General features: G+C 49.9%; 1 protein-coding gene across 1 annotated transcript in view; it reads right to left on the bottom strand.

Moving 5' to 3' along the window:
• Jph2 (junctophilin 2) overlaps positions 1-22,371 on the bottom strand; it is a 74,304-nt gene that overhangs the window by 34,219 nt on the left and 17,714 nt on the right. Inside the window, exon 2 of the mRNA XM_023714789.1 lies at positions 15,351-16,140. Coding sequence (XP_023570557.1) covers positions 15,351-16,140 — 790 coding nt within the window. The remainder of the gene's footprint in view (positions 1-15,350; positions 16,141-22,371) is intronic.

A 22,371-nucleotide genomic window follows, 5' to 3' on the forward strand; every position in this document is an offset into this window, starting at 1 on the left:
CAGTGAAGCCTACCTTGGCCTTGTATTCAAAAAGACTATTTCCCCTCTTCTAGGGCTTCATAATTTATTCTGTCTGCTGGGCTGGCCCCACCCCCTAGGATGGAGCTGCTATGAAGGCCAGGGTCTGCAGAATTTCTCCCCCAAGCCTAGAACACTATGGGGCACAGAGACAATGCTCTATATCTGCTGGATATGCTTGAAGGCTTGCATGAGTCAAACAGAGGGCACCTCAGTCCATCGGTTTTTCCCAGTGTGAGGTGACTGAGAGCTACCATCAGTCAGCCAACCTGCTTCCTAAACCTCACATATGTCCTGTGTACTGTGCCAGGTGCTGGGACCTAGACCAACATGCCGTGAACACTTAAAAGAGGGGACTCAGGCTAGAAGGGAGCTCAGAGCTTTCCCGAGGGAATGATACTCGAGCAGAGTGAGGCCAGAGGAACAAGCAGATGCTGGTGAGATAAAGGATGAGGGAAAGCATTTGGGGCAAATGGAACAGCATTTGCTGAGGCCCACAGGCAGGAGAGAGCATGGCCCTCAGAAAAATCATGCCAAAGGTGAGTGACTGGGGAGGCTAGCATGAGACGGGAAGCAGAGACAGAGGGTCTTTAGGGCAAGGAAGTCTGCTGGAATTTCAGCAGACCCCCCCTAGTGCCTATGTCTCATCCCCTCTGCCCACCCATTTTACCCACCACTGTGGAGGACGGTTCCATGTGAGGTCAGACTCACCCAGCCCAAATGGGGTCACCCAAGTACAGCTGTCTATTGTCTGCCCAGAGCCTGCTCAGATGCCTGATGAAGTCCCTTTATCCTCACCCAAGTGCAAGCACAATCTAGAAGTGAGGGGATTCCTGTCCCAGGTAAGGTGCTCAGCAAATGAGGGAACCGAAGCAAGGTCTGTCCCTCGGGTAGGAAATTTAAACAGCCCCTTTATTTGGGGCTATTTAATTCTGGGGGTGCCAAGGCCCCAGTCAAGTCCAGTCTCTGCCATGGCTTACGTCTACATGTGTCCCCAAAGCCTCACGAACTCTTAAGTGGGCTTCTGGGAAGTGGCTGGACCTAGGGGGTGTGAATATGGATTAAGGGCCTGAATTTAGTATAGTTCTGGGTGTGTACAACAAAAACCACACCCTGGATATGGGTGGTACCAATCAATAGGCTTGTAGCCTGGGTGGAATAAGGACACAGAAAGAAGGTAGGACACAGAAAGAAGGCCTGCTGGCTGCTTCCTGCTCACCCCTCCGTGGACTGCTTCTCCTCTGCTGGCCCCTTGGGCATGCTACCCTGTCTTGGAACCAGCTGATGCTACACTGAAACCTCTACAAACTGTGAACTAAAATAAGCCCTTTCTCCTTTTACTTGTGAGTGTCGAATATTTTGTCTCAGTCATGAGAAAAGTAACTAAGGGCTGGACATGGTGGCCCATGCCTGTAATGCCAGCACTCATGAAGCTGAGGCAGGAGGATCACTTTGAGCTCAAGGCCAAACTGGGCTATAGAGTCAGTTCAAGGCCAACTTGAACTATATAGTAAAGTAACTAAGACAACAGCAATGACTCGGCACCACACAGGTACACTGACTGTCTTGCCCTCTCCCTTGCCCTCCACTTTCACTCCCTCTCACTCTCTCCTTCCTAGTGTCACTTCCCAGATAAACTCTGTGCTCTGAATCCTTTTCTCAGGCTTTGCTTTCAAGAGAACCCAGCTAAGGGCCACACAGGTTTGACCACCAGAGTAGCATGGTCAGGTTGACATTTTTAAGGGTCCCCTCTGGCTGCTGTGTGGAAAGGGGCACAGGGTAAGAAGAGAGAAGAGCCAGGAGGGCCCTTCAGTGGGCAGGGAGAAGAGCTATGGTGGTGACAGTAAGGGAGGAGGCTGAGAACAAAGGGGACCAGAGGCTCAACAGGCAAGAGGGTGACACTGAGACCCTTCCCCAGGTAGGCCTCTCTGGACAGGCAGCCTCAGCACACTTCACCCAAGCCCAGCCTGACCCTGAGACCTGCTGCAAGGGGCTATTTTTAGACAGCTTGGTGTTTACTTGAAAGATTTAGGGCCTGGGTTTATTTTTAACTCCCTTCTTAATGGCAGGGACTGGCTGGTGTGGCTTTAGGAAGGGAACAGGGAGGCAAGCTCAGGAAGTCGCACTGAGCTCTGGAAGCCCGACAGAGCACAGCAGTGCCTGGAGGAGGTACTGGAGGAGGGGGCTACTGGCCTAACTGACAGGCGCTTGCCTCGGTCTTGCACAAGGAAAACTGGCCATAGGTACTGGTTCTTGAGCACCCACAAAGCACCATGCCACCCTCTACACACACCCTCTCATTCTATCCTCACCATAACCCCAGAGCAGGGCAGTTACTGCCCATCCTACAGGCAGACAGAGTGAGGCTCAGACAGAATCAAGCACATACAGTGAGAAGTGACAGAGCATGATTCAACCTCAGCTCCCTGGTTTCCCAGCCTGTGCTCCCAACTGCTCTGCCGGACAAAAGTGTGCCAGGCACCAAGTGCCAAGCCACTAAGGCAGGATGATGGCTTTCTCTTCCAACCTGGTAAAAACAACATAAAGCCTAGCCGTGTCTGTTTTGTGAGTATGGACCGGTTTTCTCATCCAGAAAGCAGGGTGACCTAATAAGCAGCTCCCACTTGGGAGGCTGAAATGAGATGAAGGCCATATGTGGAGCTTAGCAGGTGGCAGTGACAGGAACACAATGGGGTCCCTGCCCTGTCTTGTGCCACGGCCTGTCCTGAGCACACATTCATAGTTCCCACTAGATCTTCCCCCATGCCCATGAGGCAGGTCCTCTCCTGATCCCCAGCTGGAGATGGCATAGAGGAGGGACAGGAACCTAGGGGAAGCCACAAGGCCACGTGGCCAGCAAGCATGTCATGACCCTGAGCTCGCTCAGGCTGCCCTGCGCAGTCCCTGGCATTCTCAGTTCTGATGCTGTTCCAACCTTCTCGTGTCCTGGCCCCTCTAGCACTGACCCCTGAGTCCCTGGTACCCAGCTCAGGTGTTAGCATGGGGCCAAGGATGACGCATCAGAAAGTAGGGAAACCTTCACATTTGGGGTTCAGGTGACCTCTCCCCAAAGATCACCCTTATTTACTCTCTGACTCATAGTTAGAGAGTGGGAATGAAGTGGGAAAGGCCCTGCAGCTGGACCCAAAGCACACTGGGGTGCAGGGGCCATGAAAACACCCTTCCCACCTCCAGGGCGCTGCCTGCTTCCCACTACATTTATTAATGCAGCCCAGAAGCCAGCTGAGGTTTCACCAGCTCCTGGCTTGCCCTGCTCTCCAGCAGCACTCCTCTCCTCTTCTAGGTCTCAGTCCTTCATTTTGAAAAAAAAAAAAATCACACCAGAATCATCCTCCCTCCAGCACCTTCCACCTGCACGCTGACAAGAGTGCAGTGGGCTATGTCCTGGCTCTCCACTCATTGAGCAGAAGGCCTGACTTCCCCGGACACTTCATCCCCTAGTTCTCACATCTCCTTGCTGCCAGGGACCCCAGCAAGCTCTTCTCTCCCTCTCAGACCTCTCAGTCTTGGTGCCAACTGCCTCACACATGTCCTGACACTCCTGCCCTGACAATTCAGGAAACGTGTCTGGGCATTGGCAGATTCTGAGTGCAAAAGGACTTTGTCCATCTGGGGACTCAAGAGATGGGATGTGGGGAAGGGCAGGTGTCTGGAGGCTTTTCTGCCTCTTCAAGCTCATCCTTAAGGAGCTGAGACCCCATCTCCTGGAATGTGGGGAGTGAGAGAGAAAGGACAAGGACAAAGCTTGCCTCGGAGGGCACCAGCAGTTAGTTGTCTGGAGGGGTGCCGTGGTGACGGGCTCAAGGCACACAGGACAAAGGTGCAGAGCATGCGGCAGGCAGGCTTGGTCCCAGATGGGAGGAGAGCTGCATTCTGATGGGGTTCTGACGGAGTGCAATACGCATCCTTTTGATCCAGCAGATCCAGCTGTTGGAATCTAGCCCACAAGTGCTTCTCTCCCTCGTAGCTATTACTCTCTTAATGTTTGCTAACTATACACTAGAGGGCTGGTGTGGGATGCGGGGCCGGTTGCTCAGTGTTTCACATGTTTGTCTGTGCTGATCCACACGAGAGCTCTGTGGACCTGTAGGAGGGCTCACAGAGTTCACCTCACAGCGAAGGTGAGAGCCTCAGGTGAACGGGCTTCATCCCGTAGCACCCCCTTATCTGCAGTTTCACTTACCGCAGCTTCAGTTACGCCAGGTCAAACATGGGCCAAAAATATTAATGGAAAATTCCCAAAATAAACAATTCAAACATTTTAAATAACTTGTAAGTTATTTCAGGAATTTATTATGACTTATACATGTTATAGTAACAGTACACTATAGTAACATATAGTATATGGTTATAATTGTTCTAGTTCGTTAGCAGTCATTGTTACTGTCTCACTAGGCTTAATTCAAAAGTTAAACTAGCCAGGCATGGTGGCACACACCTAGAATCACAGCTACTCGAGAGGCTGAGGCAGGAGAATCAGGAACCGAAGTCCAGCCTGGGCAACTTGGACCCTCTTTCAAAATAAAGAATTTTAAAAGGACTGGGGACATATCTTAGTGCAAGACCCTGGGTTCAATCTCCAGTTTCTCTCTGTCTCTGTCTCTGTCTCTGTCTCTGTCTCTGTCTCTGTTTCTCTCTGTCTCTTTCTGTCTCTGTCTCTCTGTCTCTCTCTGTCTCTCTCTCTGTCTCTGTCTCTCTCTCTGTCTGTCTGTCTCTCTGTCTCTGTCTGTCTGTCTCTCTCTCTGTCTCTCTCTGTCTCTCTGTCTCTTTGTCTCTCTGTCTCTCTCTGTCTCTCTCTCTCTGTGTCTCTGTCTCTCTCTGTGTCTCTCTCTGTGTCTCTCTCTGTCTCTCTGTCTCTCTCTCTGTTTCTCTCTCTGTCTCTGTCTCTCTCTCTGTCTCTCTCTGTCTCTCTGTCTCTGTCTCTCTCTGTCTCTGTCTCTCTGTCTCTGTCTGTCTCTGTTTATCTCTCTCTGTCTCTCTGTCTCTCTCTGTCTGTCTCTCTGTCTCTCTGTCTCTGTCTCTGTCTCTGTTTCTCTCTCTCTGTCTCTCTCTCTGTCTCTGTCTCTGTTTCTCTCTCTCTCTCTCTCTCTCTCTCTCTCTCTCTCTCTCTCTCTCCATTTTCCTGTCTCTCTCAGAGTAATCTGGTCATACAGATGTATGCAAGTCCCTCCCAGCTCATGGTTACCCACTGCCTCTAGAAAGAGCCCACCAGCAAGGACTGAGGAGCAGGGTACAGCACCCATATAACTTTCTGGCCTGCGTAACAGTCTGTATGTTTCGAAGGGCCAGCAAGATAGCTCAGCAGACTAAGCGCCTGCTTAGGCAAGTGCCGGGATAGGAGTTCAGTCCCCAGCCCCACATGCTGCACTGGCCTCACCCTCGGGCACGCTGAGCTGGCCACTGAAACCAGGCGTGGAGGCACGTGTCTGTAATCCCAGTGCTGGGGAGACTGAAAACAGGAAGATCTCTATGAGTCCAAGCTGCGCAGTGAGACGCTGTACCAAATACATTTTTAAAAAACTTCTTTAAAGGCAAATCAAAGCTATAGTGGTGCCTGTCAATGCTTTCTGTGAGTGCCTCCACTGTTTTCAGACATGCACTTTCTCCGCTTTCGCCCTCGTTTTCTATTTACGTGGCCCAGGCGCGCCCTGCAGAGCCAGCTTCTCTCTCGCTCTTCACTGTTGCTTCCTTGAATAAGCTTTGCCACCACTGAAGAAATAAAAACTACAATGAGACCACTCCTCGGGTGAGCAAATCATACATTGCATGAGATTGAGAATGAAATTATTCCTACGGATTTATTATTGCTCTACTAATATAGTCGTGAATTTAGGGTTCTGCAGAAAATGCCTGTGTACTTGAGGGGCACATTCTGAAGTATTTCGAGATGAATTCTTTCATGAGATCTAAGACTAACATGGGATGATTTCAAAGAAAGATGAACTACAGCAAGACTGCTAACAACTGTCCCATGCAGATAACGGCTATATGTTTGCTAGGACAATCTCCCTACACATTTAACTTCATCATAATAAAAAGTCAAGGGCCGGGGAGATAGCTCAGTAGAATAAGCGCCTGCCTGGCAAGCGCAGGGTCCTGAGTTCAATCCTTGGTACTGCAAAAGTAAATAAATGAATGAATAAATAAATAAAAATAAAAAATAATAATAAAAAGATCAAAAAGGGGGAAGCTTTATGTCAAAATATAAATCCCTAGTTTTTCTTCAAAAAGCAGGAGCTGTGTTTAAAATAGCCATGTCCATGATCCTATAGACGGTCATCAGTGACAGCCAGGGAGTAGCAGTCCCTGCCAGCAGACTTGACTCCTAGGCCTCCTTCTTGCTGATAAAGAGGGTCACCTGTAATACTGCAGTTTGGAACATCAGGCTCCCAGTCCTGCCCTGTGCGTGCAAGGCCTATGCTAACCTGGCCCCAGCTTGAGGCTGCCTTAGCCTTGTATCTAATCTCTCTTCCCTCCTCTGCAGCATTCTCAGTGACTCACTGATCCCAAAATACACCTGGCACATGCCAATCTCCAGGCCGGTGCATATCCTAGGTCTCACCTGGAACGACCTTGACCTCTGCTCCACCTGCCAACTCCTCACAGCAGTGGCCACCTGCAGGGAGCTCTCCCTATCCAATCCCCAGATAGTGAGTTGCTCTGGGAACTCCCACTTTCAGCCCCTTTCTCCTCCCGTTCCCCCCACTGGCCACGTCCAGCCTTTGTCCATCTTGGCTGGAGTCCCTGGAGAACTACTACTGCATGCCCAGCTCGCAAAGGTCGTGTCACAGTGAACACCATTCCTGAGCCAGACCTCCTGGCTTCAGCTCCCAGCGGTGCCTTCACTCAGCTTTATGATTTGTTTGAGAATCTTAATCTGTGCCTTATTTTGCCATCTGTAAGGTGAGCTTGTAATCCTCCTGCCTTAGCCTTCCAAAACACTGAGACTATAGGTGTACCTGGCTTCCTCAATAGTTTGAAAGTAACTTCATTTAATGATGAAAATTAAGAAGGTAAGTAGAATGGGGTATGCAGATGGAATAAAGATCGGGGCTATGTAACCAGGAGAGGAAAAGTTGGGAAAGATGTTGGACTGACTATGAGAGAAGACAAGGGCCTCTATTTCCTTATCAGAGGCTTAGATTTCTGCAGAATGGTATCTGATTCATGTAACAGCTTACACCTTTTGTGTAAACTGGGAAATCAATCTAAGAAAGGTGAGATAAATTGCCTATGGTCACACAGCTTATAAGGTGCTCTGTGCTGTGTCCCTTCCTGTGACAGGATAGATGAGAAAAACAGCTCAGAGGAGGAAAGGTTGATTTTGGTTCACAGTTTCAGGGGTTTCAATCCACAGGGAAGCCATCGCTGGGGCCCCGCGGTGAAGCAGAGGCATCACGCCAGGAAGGCGCGATGAAGGAAAGTCAGGGCAGCCCAGGCCCAGGGCAGCCAGGAAACAGAGAGAGAAAGGCGCTGGAGAAAAATACACTCTGACACTTCCCTCCTAGCCGGTCCTACCTTGGAACAGCCCATCCCGCTGTGGATTCCTTAGTGGACCAATCCATAGATAAGGTCAGTGCCCTTTCGAGGCCCCCAACATCTTTGCTGCCATGGGGAACCAAGCCTTCAGCCCTTCGTGAGACATTTCAAAGGCCAACCGTAACAGGCTGAACTCGAGATTCACAGCAGAGCCTACCCGGTGTCGCATCCCCAGCCTACACACAGCTGCTACACCACGCAGACTCTTGCGCACCAGACAGCTTCAGCCCTCAGCAACTTGCAAACCTAACTTTAGTCCCACTCTCAGCCTGGGAGTTTCCAGGGCCAGCCTGGGGTGGGGTGGGGGAAGCAGACAGGGAACGGAATGGGAGGACAAAAAAACAGAACAGCTCAGTGATGCCACCCTACTATAAAGCCTGAGACTTTCCAAACTTCCCATGCCGGGGCGGCTGAGAACCCTCCAAGGGTATCTGTCCCCTGCCTGGACTCTGAGTGGGGACAGAGTGACAAGAATACTAGACAATGACTGCAGCAGCTGACATTTACTGAGTGTTTTGCCAGGCCTGCAGTGTTCCCCATGCATGGATTGCTTTACCCTTCAAAAACACTTCCAGGTGGGTATCACGACCCTCCTTTTAGAAATAAAGAATTGGGGTCTGCAGAGAGGCAAACAGAAGGCAGTCAAAGGCTTCACCACTCACTGCGCTCCTTCCAGAAGGGGGCCATTTATCAGGGGGTTGGTGTGACAACCAGAGAAGTCCAGGCACCTCCCCACGCTTCCCAGTTTAACTCACTAAGCCAGCATCCACAACCTTAAAAGGCATTGCAGAAAGAGTTCTTAGCCAGAGAATCCGAAGCTGGGGGCCTGACCTCCTCCAAGGCTGTGGGTATGCCTTAATTCTAGGCCTATTTCATACCTGAGCAGTAAATGGGCTGCACCATCTCCCCGGCCTGGATGATTCTAGAACAATACTGCCCAGAAACGATGGAATGGAAATCACATATATAATGAAAGTCTTGTTCTAGTAACCACATTAAAAAAAAGTAAAAAGAAATACATGGAAGGGTCAGCCAGATAGCTCACTGGATTAAAGCGCTTGCTTAGGCAGACACAAGGGAGCACACTGAGACAGCAATAGAGACTGGGTGTGGCGGTACACACCTGTAATCCCAGCACTTGGGAGGCTGAAAACAGGAGGATCACTATGAGTCTGATCTACGTAGTGAGACCCTGTAGACCCTGAACTAAATACATAAAAAAAAGAAATAAATGGTATTAATGTCAATAATACATTTCCCCCTAATTCAATAGGCCTTATAACTCCAACATGTAATGAAGATTGTTAAAATTAGAAAGAGACCACACTCTTTGCACACAACATTTCTGAGGAACACTGTGGGGTTCACATCTCAGCTCTGACCAGCCACCTTTCTGGTGCTCTGTGGCCCCTGCCACAAGTGGCTAACACCTGGACATTACAGCTAGAATCTTTTCTGATCTGTAGTCCATGGTAAGGTTTCAGCTTTCTCCCCTGGGAAACAAGTCCTGATCACAGACAATGCCACTTGTCACAGGTGGCCACTAGAGCACTTAAAATGTGTCTGGTCCTAGTGGAGTTATGCTACGTGAGACATATCCTGGGCATAGTCTGAAAAGGGTATAAAGTGACCTACTCGTACTTTTTAAAATGATGAGTACATGTTAAAATTACTTTAGACTCATCAAGTTAGAGAAAAATATATTGAAGTTAATTTCTCCAGGTTCTTTTTACTTTTTTAAATGTGGTTGCTATAAAAACAAACAAACCAACAAAAATCCCCTCTAATTCTGTACGCGCCTCCCTTTCCTTCCCTCCTCGTTGGACAGCGTGGCTCTGGTCTCACTGAGGCCCTTGGAGGCAGCCTAGCCCCTGACGAGGTCCACCTGAGCCCGGGGCCCAGCGCTAGGGGCAGGATGCAGTTCCTGCTGGCTGCTGGGGGCGCTTTCAACAGCCAGCTCCAGCGGCAAAGCCCTGGAAGGCGAAGAGCCTCTGAAGAAGACAGATGGCCAAAATCCGAAATCCTGCGCTTCCTGCTAACCCAGAGACTCCCTTAATTGGAAATGCAGCGTGAGCTTGAAGAGGAGCCAGGCAGCTACTCCCCACACGGCACCAGCCCCGGGGCTCACAGGCCTCAGCCCTCACACGCAGGCTCCAAATTGCTCCCGTGCTCTGTGTACAGCAGCGCTGTGTGCCAGAGCCTGGATACCAGTGACTTGCTCCCACTCGGCCCGGCTACAGGCCTGGTGACCTCAGTGGGGGCAGGACACCTTCCAGATTCAAGGGTGCTGGTGTCAGCAGGAAAAGCAATGAGCATAGGGAAAGCAGGGAGCGGGGAGAGGCAAGGGCTTGTCCCCAAAGGGAGAGCACCTGGGGGAAATCCTCCCTCCCCTGGCTTCTACCTCCTCGCCCCTTCGATCAAAGGTGGGAGATGCTGACCAGACTGCTTTACACTGCCAGCTGACCCCAGGGCCAGAGTGGTGAAGTACTTTAGGGGAGTCCATGCAGCTCGTTAGCAGAATCCCAATGCAGAGCCCAATGAAAACAGGATAAAGCATGACATCTCTGCTTTCATATTACCTTAAAACTTCAGTCAGGTCCCTGTTCCAGTCTGCACACAGGCAAGTTAACTGCTGAAGGACTCTCTTGCATTATGAGGTTTATAAGCCTTAAATTTACCCAGTATGTCTCATCCTTCTTCAATATTAAAAGACACCAAGGTAAGAGTAGCTAAAGTCATTTTCAGGATTTGCAGGGACACCTAATTGATAGATTCTACAAAGTCCAAATCCAGACCCCCGGAAGCAGTGCCTAGAAGTCTCCAGACACTGTCCTAAACCTACGATCACCTCGGATGTCAGAAAAAGCAGAGCCTTGCAGACCACAGCATGATCAGTGATCCCCTCTGAATGGGGGCGTTGCCCCACGACAGGAACTGAAGCTGCTCCTTATGCAGCAGCGGTCATCTCACCATGAGAGTCAAGCTGTGTCCCAAAGCAAGAATGGTTCACAAGGAACTCCTGGAAGCAATGCTGATGAGCTATCTCCCCAAAGAGAACTTTTTTTTTTTTTTGCTGGAACCAGGAATTGAACTCAGGCCCTTACACTTGCCAGGGAAGCACTTATTCTACTGAGCCATCTCCCAGGCTTTCCAACTCCTTGCTTTTGTTTCTCTTTTCTATAAAAAATCCAAAGCTTCAGTCATACCCTGAAAAATAGATCTCAACTATCTCTATCATGTGGTCATTTCTTTTTTTTATTTTTATTTTATTTTATTTTTTTTGCGGAACCAGGGATTGAACTCAGGCCCTTGCACTTGTCAGGGAAGTGTTTTCCACTGAGTCATCTCCCCAGGCCCAGAGAAAATCTTATGTATTGAAGAGTTTCAGGCTGGACATGGTGGTATACATCTGTAAACTCAGCACTTGGGAAGCTGAGGCAGAAAGGATCACTGTGAGGTTGAGGCCAGCACAGGCTATAAAGGGACTTCAAGGTCAAAGCTGAGCTGCATAGTGAAACCCTATCTCAAAAAGACCAAATAAAGAAAAAAATCAAACGATATATGTAGATACCCCTCCTCTAAAAGAGAAGCTGAGTCCCAGGCTTTCTCTTCTTGACTGTGGGTTGACCTTAATACTTGGGCTCCAAAGATCAGAGTGGGGAAAGGGAAAAACAGTAACTTTACAACACAGAGTCCTGGAAGAAGCTTCCTTAGTCACATGACCATGAGTACAAGGAAAAGTCATGTGGCTTTCACATTCCCAAAGGTGATATGAGGGTGAGAAGGGTCTGTACTTCCGTGGTCTACTTCAAAACCCATAACCTCAGACAAAAATGTCAGACAAATCCAAACTGAGGGACCAACGCTCCTTTAATACCATCCAGATCCAGAGAAACAAGGGAATGCTAAGAAACCATCAGCGATCAGAGGTGCCTGAGGACATCTGACAATGCACTATGGGCTCCTAGAAGAGTAGGTGGACGTTAGTGGGGAGACTAGTACAATCACAGTAAAGTTGATAGAGCTCCGGGAGCAGAAATGGGCCAACGCTGGTCTAGATGAATGTCTCATGGTAATATGAAAAGTCAAAATTAGAAAAAGTGAAATGGAGAGTATATGGGAATTATTTGTACTATCTCTGCAACACTTTGGAAATCTAAAGTTATTCCAACATAGGTCTTATTTTTAAGAAGTATTCCTTTGTATTCATAGAAGTATCCAAGACCACCTGATTATAAGCCTGGCTCCACCTCTTAGTGCATTCATATGGCTATAACAGAGTATCTGAGATTGATCATTCATGAACTATGATCAAAATTAAGCTGAATGCTTACATTAAAAAAATTATTATACTGATAGACACATTGACATCAACTGCCCCCCTAGAATTCCTCCTTGCTTTGAATATATCCCATGCTCTTGCCACTTTCTGAAGCAATTCTGGAAGTGCTCTTTCATGAATGTGTTTTTTTGTGAACACAAATCAATGTACTAATTCAGTTCAAAATGTTTACAGCAATTCTATGTCAAATAAAAACATCACAGTGAGTCCTCATTCATCTTATGCACCTGATCTAGAACTGTCCAACTTCTAACTCTTCTTCAAAGTCAAAATGACTGTAAAAGGTAAATGTTTTGAATTGACTTGGGACACTGAGACACACACACACACACACACACACACACACACACACTCACTCACTCACTCACTCCTTCCAGAAATGCTTCAGACAGTGGCAAAAACACTAAGTGTGTTCAAACTGAAGGGGTAGTTTTTTTTGTTTTTGTTTTTGTTTTTTTTGCGGAACCGGGGGTTGAACTCAGGCCCTTGCGTTTGCCAGGGAAGCGTTTATTCCACTAAGCCATCTCCCCAGCCCCTAAAGGGTAGTATTTTGAGGGAAATTAATGGCAATGTGTTTTACTGTAACAATTTATCTTTATTTTTAAAAAATGTTTTGACAGCAGGTACTGAACTCAGGGCCTCACGCTTGCCAGGCAGGCAATGTGACATAACTGGCCTATAATTTATTTTTAATTTAAACATGCACCATATTTTTCACTCACATCTCCTGTAACCAACCGCAAGTTACTGGCTTATAGTTCTGAAGGTTGAGAAGACTGAACTCAAGACAACAATAAAGTCAGTGTTTGGTGAGGTCATTTTCTTCTTCTAAGATGGATTGTGAATGCTGTATTCTCTGGAGGGAAGAAGTCTGGATCCTCCAGAAGGGAGAAAATCAAATAGGCAAAAGGGATCTAAACTTACCAATAATGGCATTAATCCTACCCAAGAGGACATGGTCCTCCAGACCTAATCAAAGTTCCCACCTCTTAATGTTGTTAAAATCAAAGTAGATTAAATTCCAACGAGAGCTTGGAAGAGACAATCCAGAGAAGTCTTAAGAAAATCACCGATAGCTTCTTTCTGTCTATGCTATCAACGTTCATAGTAGTCTAAAGCTCACAAAGTTCGGAGGTTACAAAATGTACTGGTGAAAGCTGTGGAATCGGAACGCTCAGGGCTACAGCCTTGTTCCTCGGGTGGACCTCAGGATATTGCTCTGTTCTTTTGTGCCTTAGTTTCTACAGCTGTCAAACAAATGCATTAAATGATGATAATAACTAGAAGTTTCTCCTGAGCCTATGCTCAGCGTCCACCTTGCTCCCCCTTCAGGACTGCTTAGAGGGCTGCGACCCAGGAGAGCCATCCAACCCACATCACACTCTTTTCTGGAAGATTCCTGCACTCAATACAGAGGATCTGAAGATCCAGGCCATGCTGTACTTGGAACAACTTTGAGGCCCACCTCCACCACACAGTGTCCCCTGTGCTTGGCTGAGGCTTCTGGGAAGACTGCGCTACTGCCCAGAATCTCCTGCCGCACGCTGCTTCCTGACCTTCCCCCAACTCTGACTGTGGCGCCCCATGAATGCCCTGCATGCTGCTTTCCATCTCAGAGTCTGCTGCCCAGAAAGTACCCACAACAGGACCGAGAACTGCTGGACCTGAACTTCTTTCTCGAGTGTTCTACAGAGGAAACACTGAGGCTGGAGAAGAAAACTTAAATGGCCAAGAATACACAACTAAGTATCGATGACACCACATAGCGGGACACCAAACTCATACAGGCAAACTGATTTACCCAAGGCACTGAGCTATCAGACAGTAATGCCAGGATTTGTCTCTAGGCCACATGTTCCAACTTTATCCAAGGCTCTTTAAAGCCACCAAAAGGATCGCTATAGGCACTGAGATAGGTAAGGAACAGCCTTTCATCTCCTCACACCACTTTCCCTGCAGCTCACTCCAAATTTGCAAAATGAGAATAACAGTAACACTAAGTGAGAAGCAAGAGGAAGGAGGAGCAACCCAGACAGAGAAACCAGCAGGAGCAAAAGCCCTTCAGCAGCAGGAACTACAGCAGGGTGATAAAAAGGCAGGGTGGCAACCAGAAATGGGGTAAAATCCAGGCCCAGAGGATGAATAATAGAGGGAAGTGGGGGGACAGGAATCAGATGAGAGGCTACTCACTAACTGGGTGATTTGAGGCAGTAATCTTACCTTTCTGAGCTTCATTTAACTGGCCTGTAACACAGGCCAATAAAATAGCACCACTCATAAAAGGTTGTTGAGGGGATTGAATGAGTCAATGTTCCTAAACCAAATTGCCATGCACACAGTAGATGTTATAAATGTTCGGACACAACAGCAACACTTTATGTGAAGTAGAATGAAAAGGCATAGAAGGGTATTAAAGCAGATGACAGCGTGGATACTTAGTGGATGGGAGATTTTGTGTATGCACGGCTGGGGGATGGGAGGAGGAGGGGCTGAGTGAAAGGAAGTATAGTAGATTGCAAGATGGAAGTCTGGCTGGACAATGGAGATGGCTGGCTGAAGGGAGGAATGCAAATGATGTGCCGTGAATGGAAGCGTGGCTGGTGATGAGGGGTTTGGATAGATGGAAGCAGATAGGTTAATACAAACATAGTTGTGTGTTAAGGTAGGTGGCTGAGTAGATGGGTTCGGTTGAGAATGCATCTTATTGTGGAGAGTGATGGCTGTGGCTGAATGGATGTCTCAGTAAGTAGACGGATAGTTGGGCTGGTGGATGGGTGGTTAACTGCATGTTGGGTGAATGAAAGGTAGATGAGTGGGTAAGTGTGAATGACTAAATGGTTGTAGAGAGGCTGTTCCAGTGGATGTTAGGCAGTTAGTGGAAGTGGCTGGATGTTTGGAAGGGTGGGGTAGATGAAGTTGTCAAATGGATATTAGAAGAATTCTATGAATAAAGGGATTGGGTGGATGATGGGGTACTTGACTATGCTGTTGGGTAGACAGATGAGGACTGGATGGTGGGTTGGGTAAATGGAGGTGGAGTGGGTACAGAGACATGGTAGATAGTAGAAAGGCTGAGTAAAAGTAAGAGGTCGGTGCAGACACGGCAGGGACAATGGTCTGTGGCAGCTGAGTGGATGGATGACAGTATGGGTGGCTGCATGGGTGGATGGGTGCATGGACAGGTGCATTGACAAGCCAACCGGGGACACCACTGCTGAAGCCCTTCCAATTAAACCCATAGACATCACGAAGAACCACTCCTAACGGTAAAAGAAGCAGAAACAGGCTGGAGGAAAGGTCTAGCAGGCTGCCTTGCTCCAGGGTCACCACATGCATGTGCAGGCGCGCGCGCGCACACACACACACACACACACACACACACACATACACACACACCTGCCCATGCCTCCATCCCCACCCTGTGTCCTACCTGGAGGCAGCAATCTCAGCCTTCTGGCGGGCGATGGCGGCGGCGCGCTGGGCGCCCTCCACGCTGTGCTCCACCTTCTGGCGGACCTTGCTGCTCTTGAGTGGCAGCACGCGGCGCTTGGTGGCCTTGACCAGCACGTTGTGGCGGTACTTGCCCTCCTCGCGGTGGCCGTCGGGCAGCGTCGTGCAGCCGTAGCCGTGGCGCAGGTTGTCCAGCCACTCGCCCTCATAGCGCAGCCCGCTGGAGCGCTCGCTCACGCCGAAGCCAGAGCGCTTGTCGTTCTTCCACTCGCCCATGTAGGTCTCCGTGGTGGTGGCGTCGATGTCCGCCTCGAAGGGTGCGGCCTCGTCTGCGCCCTCGGCGCCCTCGCCCAGGCTGGCGGTGGAGGCCGCGTCGCTGGCGCCGGAACTGAGTTCGCTCTTGAGGAAGCTGACGCGGCTGCGCTGGCTGCCCAGGGACGTGCGCGACTCCGCGCGCCGCAACTTGCCCAGCAGCGCGCCCCGCTGGAAGAGGCCGCCGCCCTTGGCCGAGCGCGCCGCTGTCTCGGCGTTGGCCAGCAGGCTGAGCGCGAAGCCTCCGCGTGGGATGGCGGGCGAGGGCAGCGCAGGGCCGTCGGGGGCCGGCGACGCAGGAGAGTCCGGGGCCACCGTGCCATTGCTGTGCTCACTGCGCAGGGACGACAGCGACGTACGCAGCGGCGAGCGCACCACCACGGCCATGCCATACGGCACACTCTGGCGCACCCCGTAGCCGTGGCGCATGCCATTGGTGAACTGGCCTTGGTATGTCCCTGCGGACAGGAGAAGGCACATCAGTGCGGGGTACCACGGTGCCCAAGTGGCCACGTGATCAGATTGCGGTGCATGGGCTGGAGCTGGCCCGCCATCTGAGTGGCAGAGTGCACGTATTGAGACCTTGAGGTTACAACTGTGCAAGAACACCAGTGAATGAGCAAGCCAGGAGAATATGCGTGATCATGTGACCATCTCCTGCTGGGCATGTGGCAAGATCACAGGTGTGCAAGTGGGCAGTTTGCGAGTGTGTGTGAAGTTGTGTAATTGAGGCTCTGGCAATGGCTGAGGTTAAGGAGGTGTGCCAGCACTTCAGTGGACAAACCAGAAGGATTTTGCCAAGCGCTGTGAATATGCCTGTGCGTGCTAGGTTACCAGTGTGCAAGACATGTGCGCCACAGAGTGAAAGTATAAAGTGATCCCAGCGGACAGGGCACTGTGTGACCTTAAATGTGTGTGCACAGAGTTTGTATCACACTGAAGAGTGTGACTGCCAGAGCCTGAGTGGACAAGACGGGGTTGTGCATTGCATGACTGTTTGCAGGTGGGGGTGTGCAAGGTAATCTGTGCACAGAGGACATCTAAGACTATGTGGGTGAGGCACAGTAGGAGGCAGCAAAAGAGCATATCATGATAGCATTCTGGGTCTCAATTGTACAGAGAGGGAGAAATGAATGCAAAACCATCAGAGGGAGGGCCGAAGAGTGCAAAGTGATGTGAACAGACCCAGCCCTCCATCTTACTACATGAGGTCCAGTCCACATGCATAGCTATAAACAAGTGTGCAAGTGGATGTGAGTGTGCAAGGCCATGAACAGGTCAGAGAGCAAATTTGCACAATAGTGTGAGCGTTAGAAAGCATGAGATTGTGAGAGGGTGTGAGATTGTGCGTGTAAGAGATGACAGGATGGGCATACACGCCGGTGTCTATTGACTGAATGGGGTCATGAGTGTGCAGCAGGTATGCAGGAGGGGAGGGCCCCCGGCCCCATACAGGTGACATTATGGATGTTTATGAGGTTCTGAGCATACAGGGCAACCTAAGTGTCACAGAGGAACCTGAGCTGAATGTGTGAGGTCGGGGGCATTGCTGAAGCTGAGACCACATGAGATTGTGCACATGCAGGACGGTGACGCACGCAGGGCTTGCATGGACACGGGTATCTGAGCTCCCGGGAACAGGACATGGATTTAGTAGCTACTTAGGAGCACAGACTCCCAGCACTGCTTCTGCCCTCACTGGCTGTGTGGCCTTGGGCAACTGCTTATCCTCTCTGTGCCTTAACATCTTGCTCCGTCAGGGATGACAGTTACCTCTTGCCTCTTAGAACTTTCTGAGGTTTAAATTCATTAATGTCTCTGAAAAACTAAAGGAAAAGATATGCATCTGAGACAGACTCTACAAAGTATTGCCATGTGAGGCTACCTGAGGGGTGTGAACAAGCTGCAGAATGACTTCACACTGCAGCCCCAACCTACTGTGTGGCTCCTGCTGTGCCCCTTGCTCCCTGGACAGTTACACATCTGTTGTTTTGTCACTGCTCTGCATGGGCCAAGGGATATGGCTCAGAGGCACAGCACCTGCCTGGCAAGCTTGAGGTCCTGAGTTCGATTTCTGCTGCCAACACACACACACACACACACACACACACACACACACGCAGATCCTTTCCCTTGGCTGTTGAAAACTAAATGTCCTTCTCTATAGTTTGGATATTAGGGTCCCCCAAATATCTGTAAGGCTTGGATCCCAGCATGGAACATTGCAGAGGTGAAGTGGGGGAGTCTTCAGGTCTTTGGGGGTCCTCATTGGAGACTAGGATTCTGGACCCTCCTCTCACTCCCTAGCTTTGCTCTTTGCTCTACCACAAAATCCCACCATGACATGCTGCCTCGCCACAGGCTTAAAAAGTAACAGGGCCAACTGACTGGGGATCGGAAGCTGTGAGCCCTGAGGCTTTCTTCTCTGTAGCTTATTAGCTCAGAGATTCATTAGACAGTAGTAGAGCACTAACTAAACGGGCGTCTTTCCAACCAGCATGTGGAGGGGGAGACTTGGCTGGGCAGTGGAACCAGTCAACCAGGGGAGGGCCCCAGGCTCAACCCAACATGCTGCTCTCCCCTGGGCCTTCGCATGGGCTGTTCCCACTACTGGAGATCTTTCCTCTAGATCCACTTCACTTTGTTACCTAGTGGGGCCTGCTGGACCACCCCTCTAAAAAAATATTTTTAAATGTATGTATGTATATATTTATTTATTTGGTACAGGGTCTTGCTACACAGCTCCGACTTTTAGTGATCCTCCTATCTCAGCCTCCCCAGAGTTGGGATTATAGGTGTATGCCACCATGCCAGTTTTGGTGGCTGGCACAGCACACCTGGGTTCTGGGGCTGGCACAGCATGCAGTACTGGGGATCAAACCTGGGTCCTTGTGCCTGCCAGGTAGGCACTTAGACCACCAAGCTATCTCCTCAGCCCCTGACTACCCTTTAAAACTGCAATCTTTCCTACACTCCCCACAGCCTCTCTTCCTGGTTGACTTTTGGAAGGGGTGCTCTCGCCCTCGCCCTTGTCTTCGCCCTCGTTTTTTGTTTTTTGAGACAGGGTTTCACTATGCTGCTCAGACAGAACCAGGTATTGAACTCAGGCCCTTACATTTGCCAGGAAAGCACTTATTCCACTGAGTCATCTCCTCAGCCCATCCGGCTGATTTGAGCTCTCTTTGTAGCCCAGGCTGGTCTCTAACTCTTTCGTTCTCTGAGTTATCCCCAGAACCTGGAGCAGTGCCTGGCACCTAGGGGGCGCTGTGTTAGTCTGTGCTGAAAGACTGGCTGATCTGTCTGGAGACTATTACATTGAGTGCCCTTGGGCAACTCCCTTTCCTACAACTTTCTTGCTCAGCTGTCAATGACATGTGGGGTAAGACCCTCTCTAAGGTGTGACCTAACCCTGAGGTACTGGGCACTGGGGCACTGTGACTCTGGAGGCGGTGATTATCCGGGTGTCTCGCCCTGTCTGGTCCCTCCCAGCACAGGTGACCCTAGCTCCAGGTCCCCTACTACCCTGCCCTGGCCCTTTCTGCCTAAGAGCCCTATGAAAGATGTGAACAGTGCCAAGGGCTCACGTAAACCTGTCAGCAGCACTTGGCATGAGTCCCTGATTATGCTCTCGAGTCCAGGAGAAGAAGCAGATGGTTTGAGAGTTAAGCACCCTGACCAAGGAAGTAGGGCCCAAACTGTCTTCTGCCAACACTCACGCTCAGAGCCAATGGTTCTTAATCTTGGTGCTCACTAGAAGCATCAGCCAACATTTAAAAAACTAACCCCTAGGTCTCACCACCAGGAACTGGGTTAATGGTGAGGAGGGTCCCTTGTGCCTCCAGCCCCTCTGTCCAGCAGGGAAGAGCAGCTGGAGGAGAGAGACTTCGAGGACGCCTTCCTAGAGGGGCAGTCAGGTCATAGAATGTCTGCCATTTCATTGGCCAGTGAGAAACAGTGTGAGATCCCAGACAGAATCTCAGGGAGGAAGATGAGAATAGAACCTCTCCCAGACCACAAGTTTACTTTTATTATTATTATTTTTTATGTATTTAGTATAGGGTCTACAGGTCTCACTATGCAGAACGGACTCATAGTAATCCTCCTGTTTTTCAGCCTCCCACGTGCTGGGATTACAGGTGCACGCCACCACATCCAGTCCTAATCACGTCTCAGCATGCCCCGGGAATGGGATCGAACCGCAGCCCCTGTGTTTGCCTAAGCAGGCGCTTTAATCTGCTGAGCTACCTGGCTGGCCCTTGAGCACAAGTTTAAAATTATGACCCTGGCAAGATACCTCAGCAGTCTATAGCACTTGCTTAGGCAAGTTTAGGAAGTGCAAGGACCACAGTTCAATCCCTGGCACCACATGTGGCACCAGCCCTGTCCCCAGGGTAGGTTGAGCAGGCCATACATACATACATACATACATACGTAAAATTATAACCCTCACACCCAAGGTTTTCCAGCCCCCTCCTTTGTTTTATTCTTCTTCATGTGAAATGTAATGCCACATATGTTTTCTTGACCGCCTCCCCTACTGGCATGCAAGCTCCGCAAAGGCAGGGGTCCCTTTCTGTTGGTTCGCAGTGATATCCTCAGCGCCTCGGTCAGCATTTGTGAATAAATGAACAGCCTGTGTTCCACGGCTGTTCATTCTCTCTGTTGCATCCATCTGCACACAGGTCTGCGAAAACACCTGGAGAGGCCCTGATGGCTCCAGTTTTACAGACAGGAAGAAACTAAGGCCCAGTGAGGATGAAGGACTCACTCAAGATGACAATCCACCTAAGCCTTGAGAGCCACAACCCCCATCCATGCCTCAGGATGCTGTTTCTTGAAAGAAAGAAGGAAAGCCACGAAAGGAGAAAGTGAACAAGAATAGAGCAGAGAGCGTGAGCCGAGGGAGAGAGGAGAGATATATAATCCCCGGGTTGGAGAAGTTTGTGAACTTAAATCAACCATCCTGACTTTAGCCGCAGTTTGGCAGGAGATGGGCTGACGTGGTCCCTTTAAGCCCAAGGAAAACTGAGATTGCAACAGAGAGCAGCTCTTGCCCCCCACCTCCCACTTGGGGAGGAAACAGCCAGGCTATATTGGGAAACTTACAAACAGGTGGCAAGAGGCAGAGACACCCAGGAGAGGCTGGGAGTGACAGATCTCAGGGAAGCGGGAGACATTAAGGGTAGGACCATCTCTCTAGGCCTGTCTCTCCAAGACCAGCCAGTCCTATGCGTGGGGACCAGAGGAGCACAGCTGAAGAGGGAGAGGAGGAGGAGCCTGCCTTCAGTAACCTGGCAGGGAGGGGCCCTGTGGGAAGCAGTGTCTCACCTGACAGTGCTGGGCTGCCGCTTGCTTAGCCTGTGATTCCCATAGGGCATCTCATGGTCTCCAGGGGAAAACCCTAGATCCCAGCAGCAATGGGGAGCCACCCTGTCTGCCTCTCCCGCCTCATCCTGAACTGTGCCTAGCCACACCTGCCTTACACTGCAGGGCCTTTACACAGGCTTTCTTGGTGTTTTGGGTTTTTTTGGCACGGTCTTCTTCCTCTCCCTCCAGCCAGCTTCAGCTGAGTCAAGCTTCAACCTCAGTGTGACTTTATCCAGGAAGATTTCCTGGCCACCCTCCCTGGAGCACTGCCAGAAACAGCCAACAGCAGTTCTGTCCCTTCTTGGCCTTTCCAGGTGCAGCTAAATAGTGATCACGACCATTTGTCCACGGGAAACTTCCTCCTTGGCCTTGGCTCCCAAGAGGAAGGAAGCCATGTTAGTGGCTTCTTGCTTTGGTACTAGCAGCTTATATAGTTCTTGGTTCCAAAGAAACACTCAGTAAAGGGCTGGCCAAACAGCTCAGTGGATTAAAGTGCCTGCAAGAGGCGTAGGGGCCAGGGATTTGATCCCTGGGCCTGCTGTGCTTGCCCCACCTCCGGGGCACGCTGAGATGGCAATTGAGACTAGGCGTGGTGGCACATACCTGTGATCCCAGCTCTTGGGAGGCTGTAAACAGGAGGATCACTATGAGTCCGATCTAGTAGTGAGACCCTGAACACCCTATAGACTCTTCCCTAAAATAAAAAAATAAAAAAGAAAAATAAAAAAGAAAAGAAAAAGAAAAAGAAAGAAAGAAAGAAAGAAAGAAAGAAACCCTCAGTAAACACAGGGTAAGTATGTAACTGTCTTTTTCTCAGACACATCTTGGACAGGAAATACATCTTTTCCCTCCCTGCAGAGCATGACCTACGTGCTCAGTAGTGTAGTGGGTGGCGGTGGTCACCAGCCATGTTCAGAGATCTAGATCCACAGATAAAATCCAGGGAGTTACCGCGGTCTATACAAGAGGCTGGTCAAGGCTGTGACAACAGTAAATACAAACTCCTGAAACAGAACTTCTGAATTTTATAAAACCTAAATACAGCCACCTTTCCTGGCTTAGTACAGTCCACAGCAATGTGGATTTTAGGCTCATGGCTATAGCTCAGTGGTACAGCAATTGCCTAGCATGTAGGGAGTCCAGGTGAGAGTTGGTAGTCCAGGCCTTGAGTAGACTGAAGATAAGTGAACCACATAAGGGGTACCATTGCTGGCACACAGGTAGTGTCCCAGAAAGACTAGAAGACTGGGGACGGGGAGATGGCTCAGAGGATAAACGTTTCCCTGGCAAGAGCAAGGGCCTAAGTTCGATCCCCGCTTCTG

The sequence above is a fragment of the Octodon degus genome, unplaced genomic scaffold (genome assembly GCF_000260255.1).
Source record: "Octodon degus isolate 3935 unplaced genomic scaffold, OctDeg1.0 scaffold00037, whole genome shotgun sequence".
NCBI lineage: Eukaryota > Metazoa > Chordata > Mammalia > Rodentia > Octodontidae > Octodon > Octodon degus.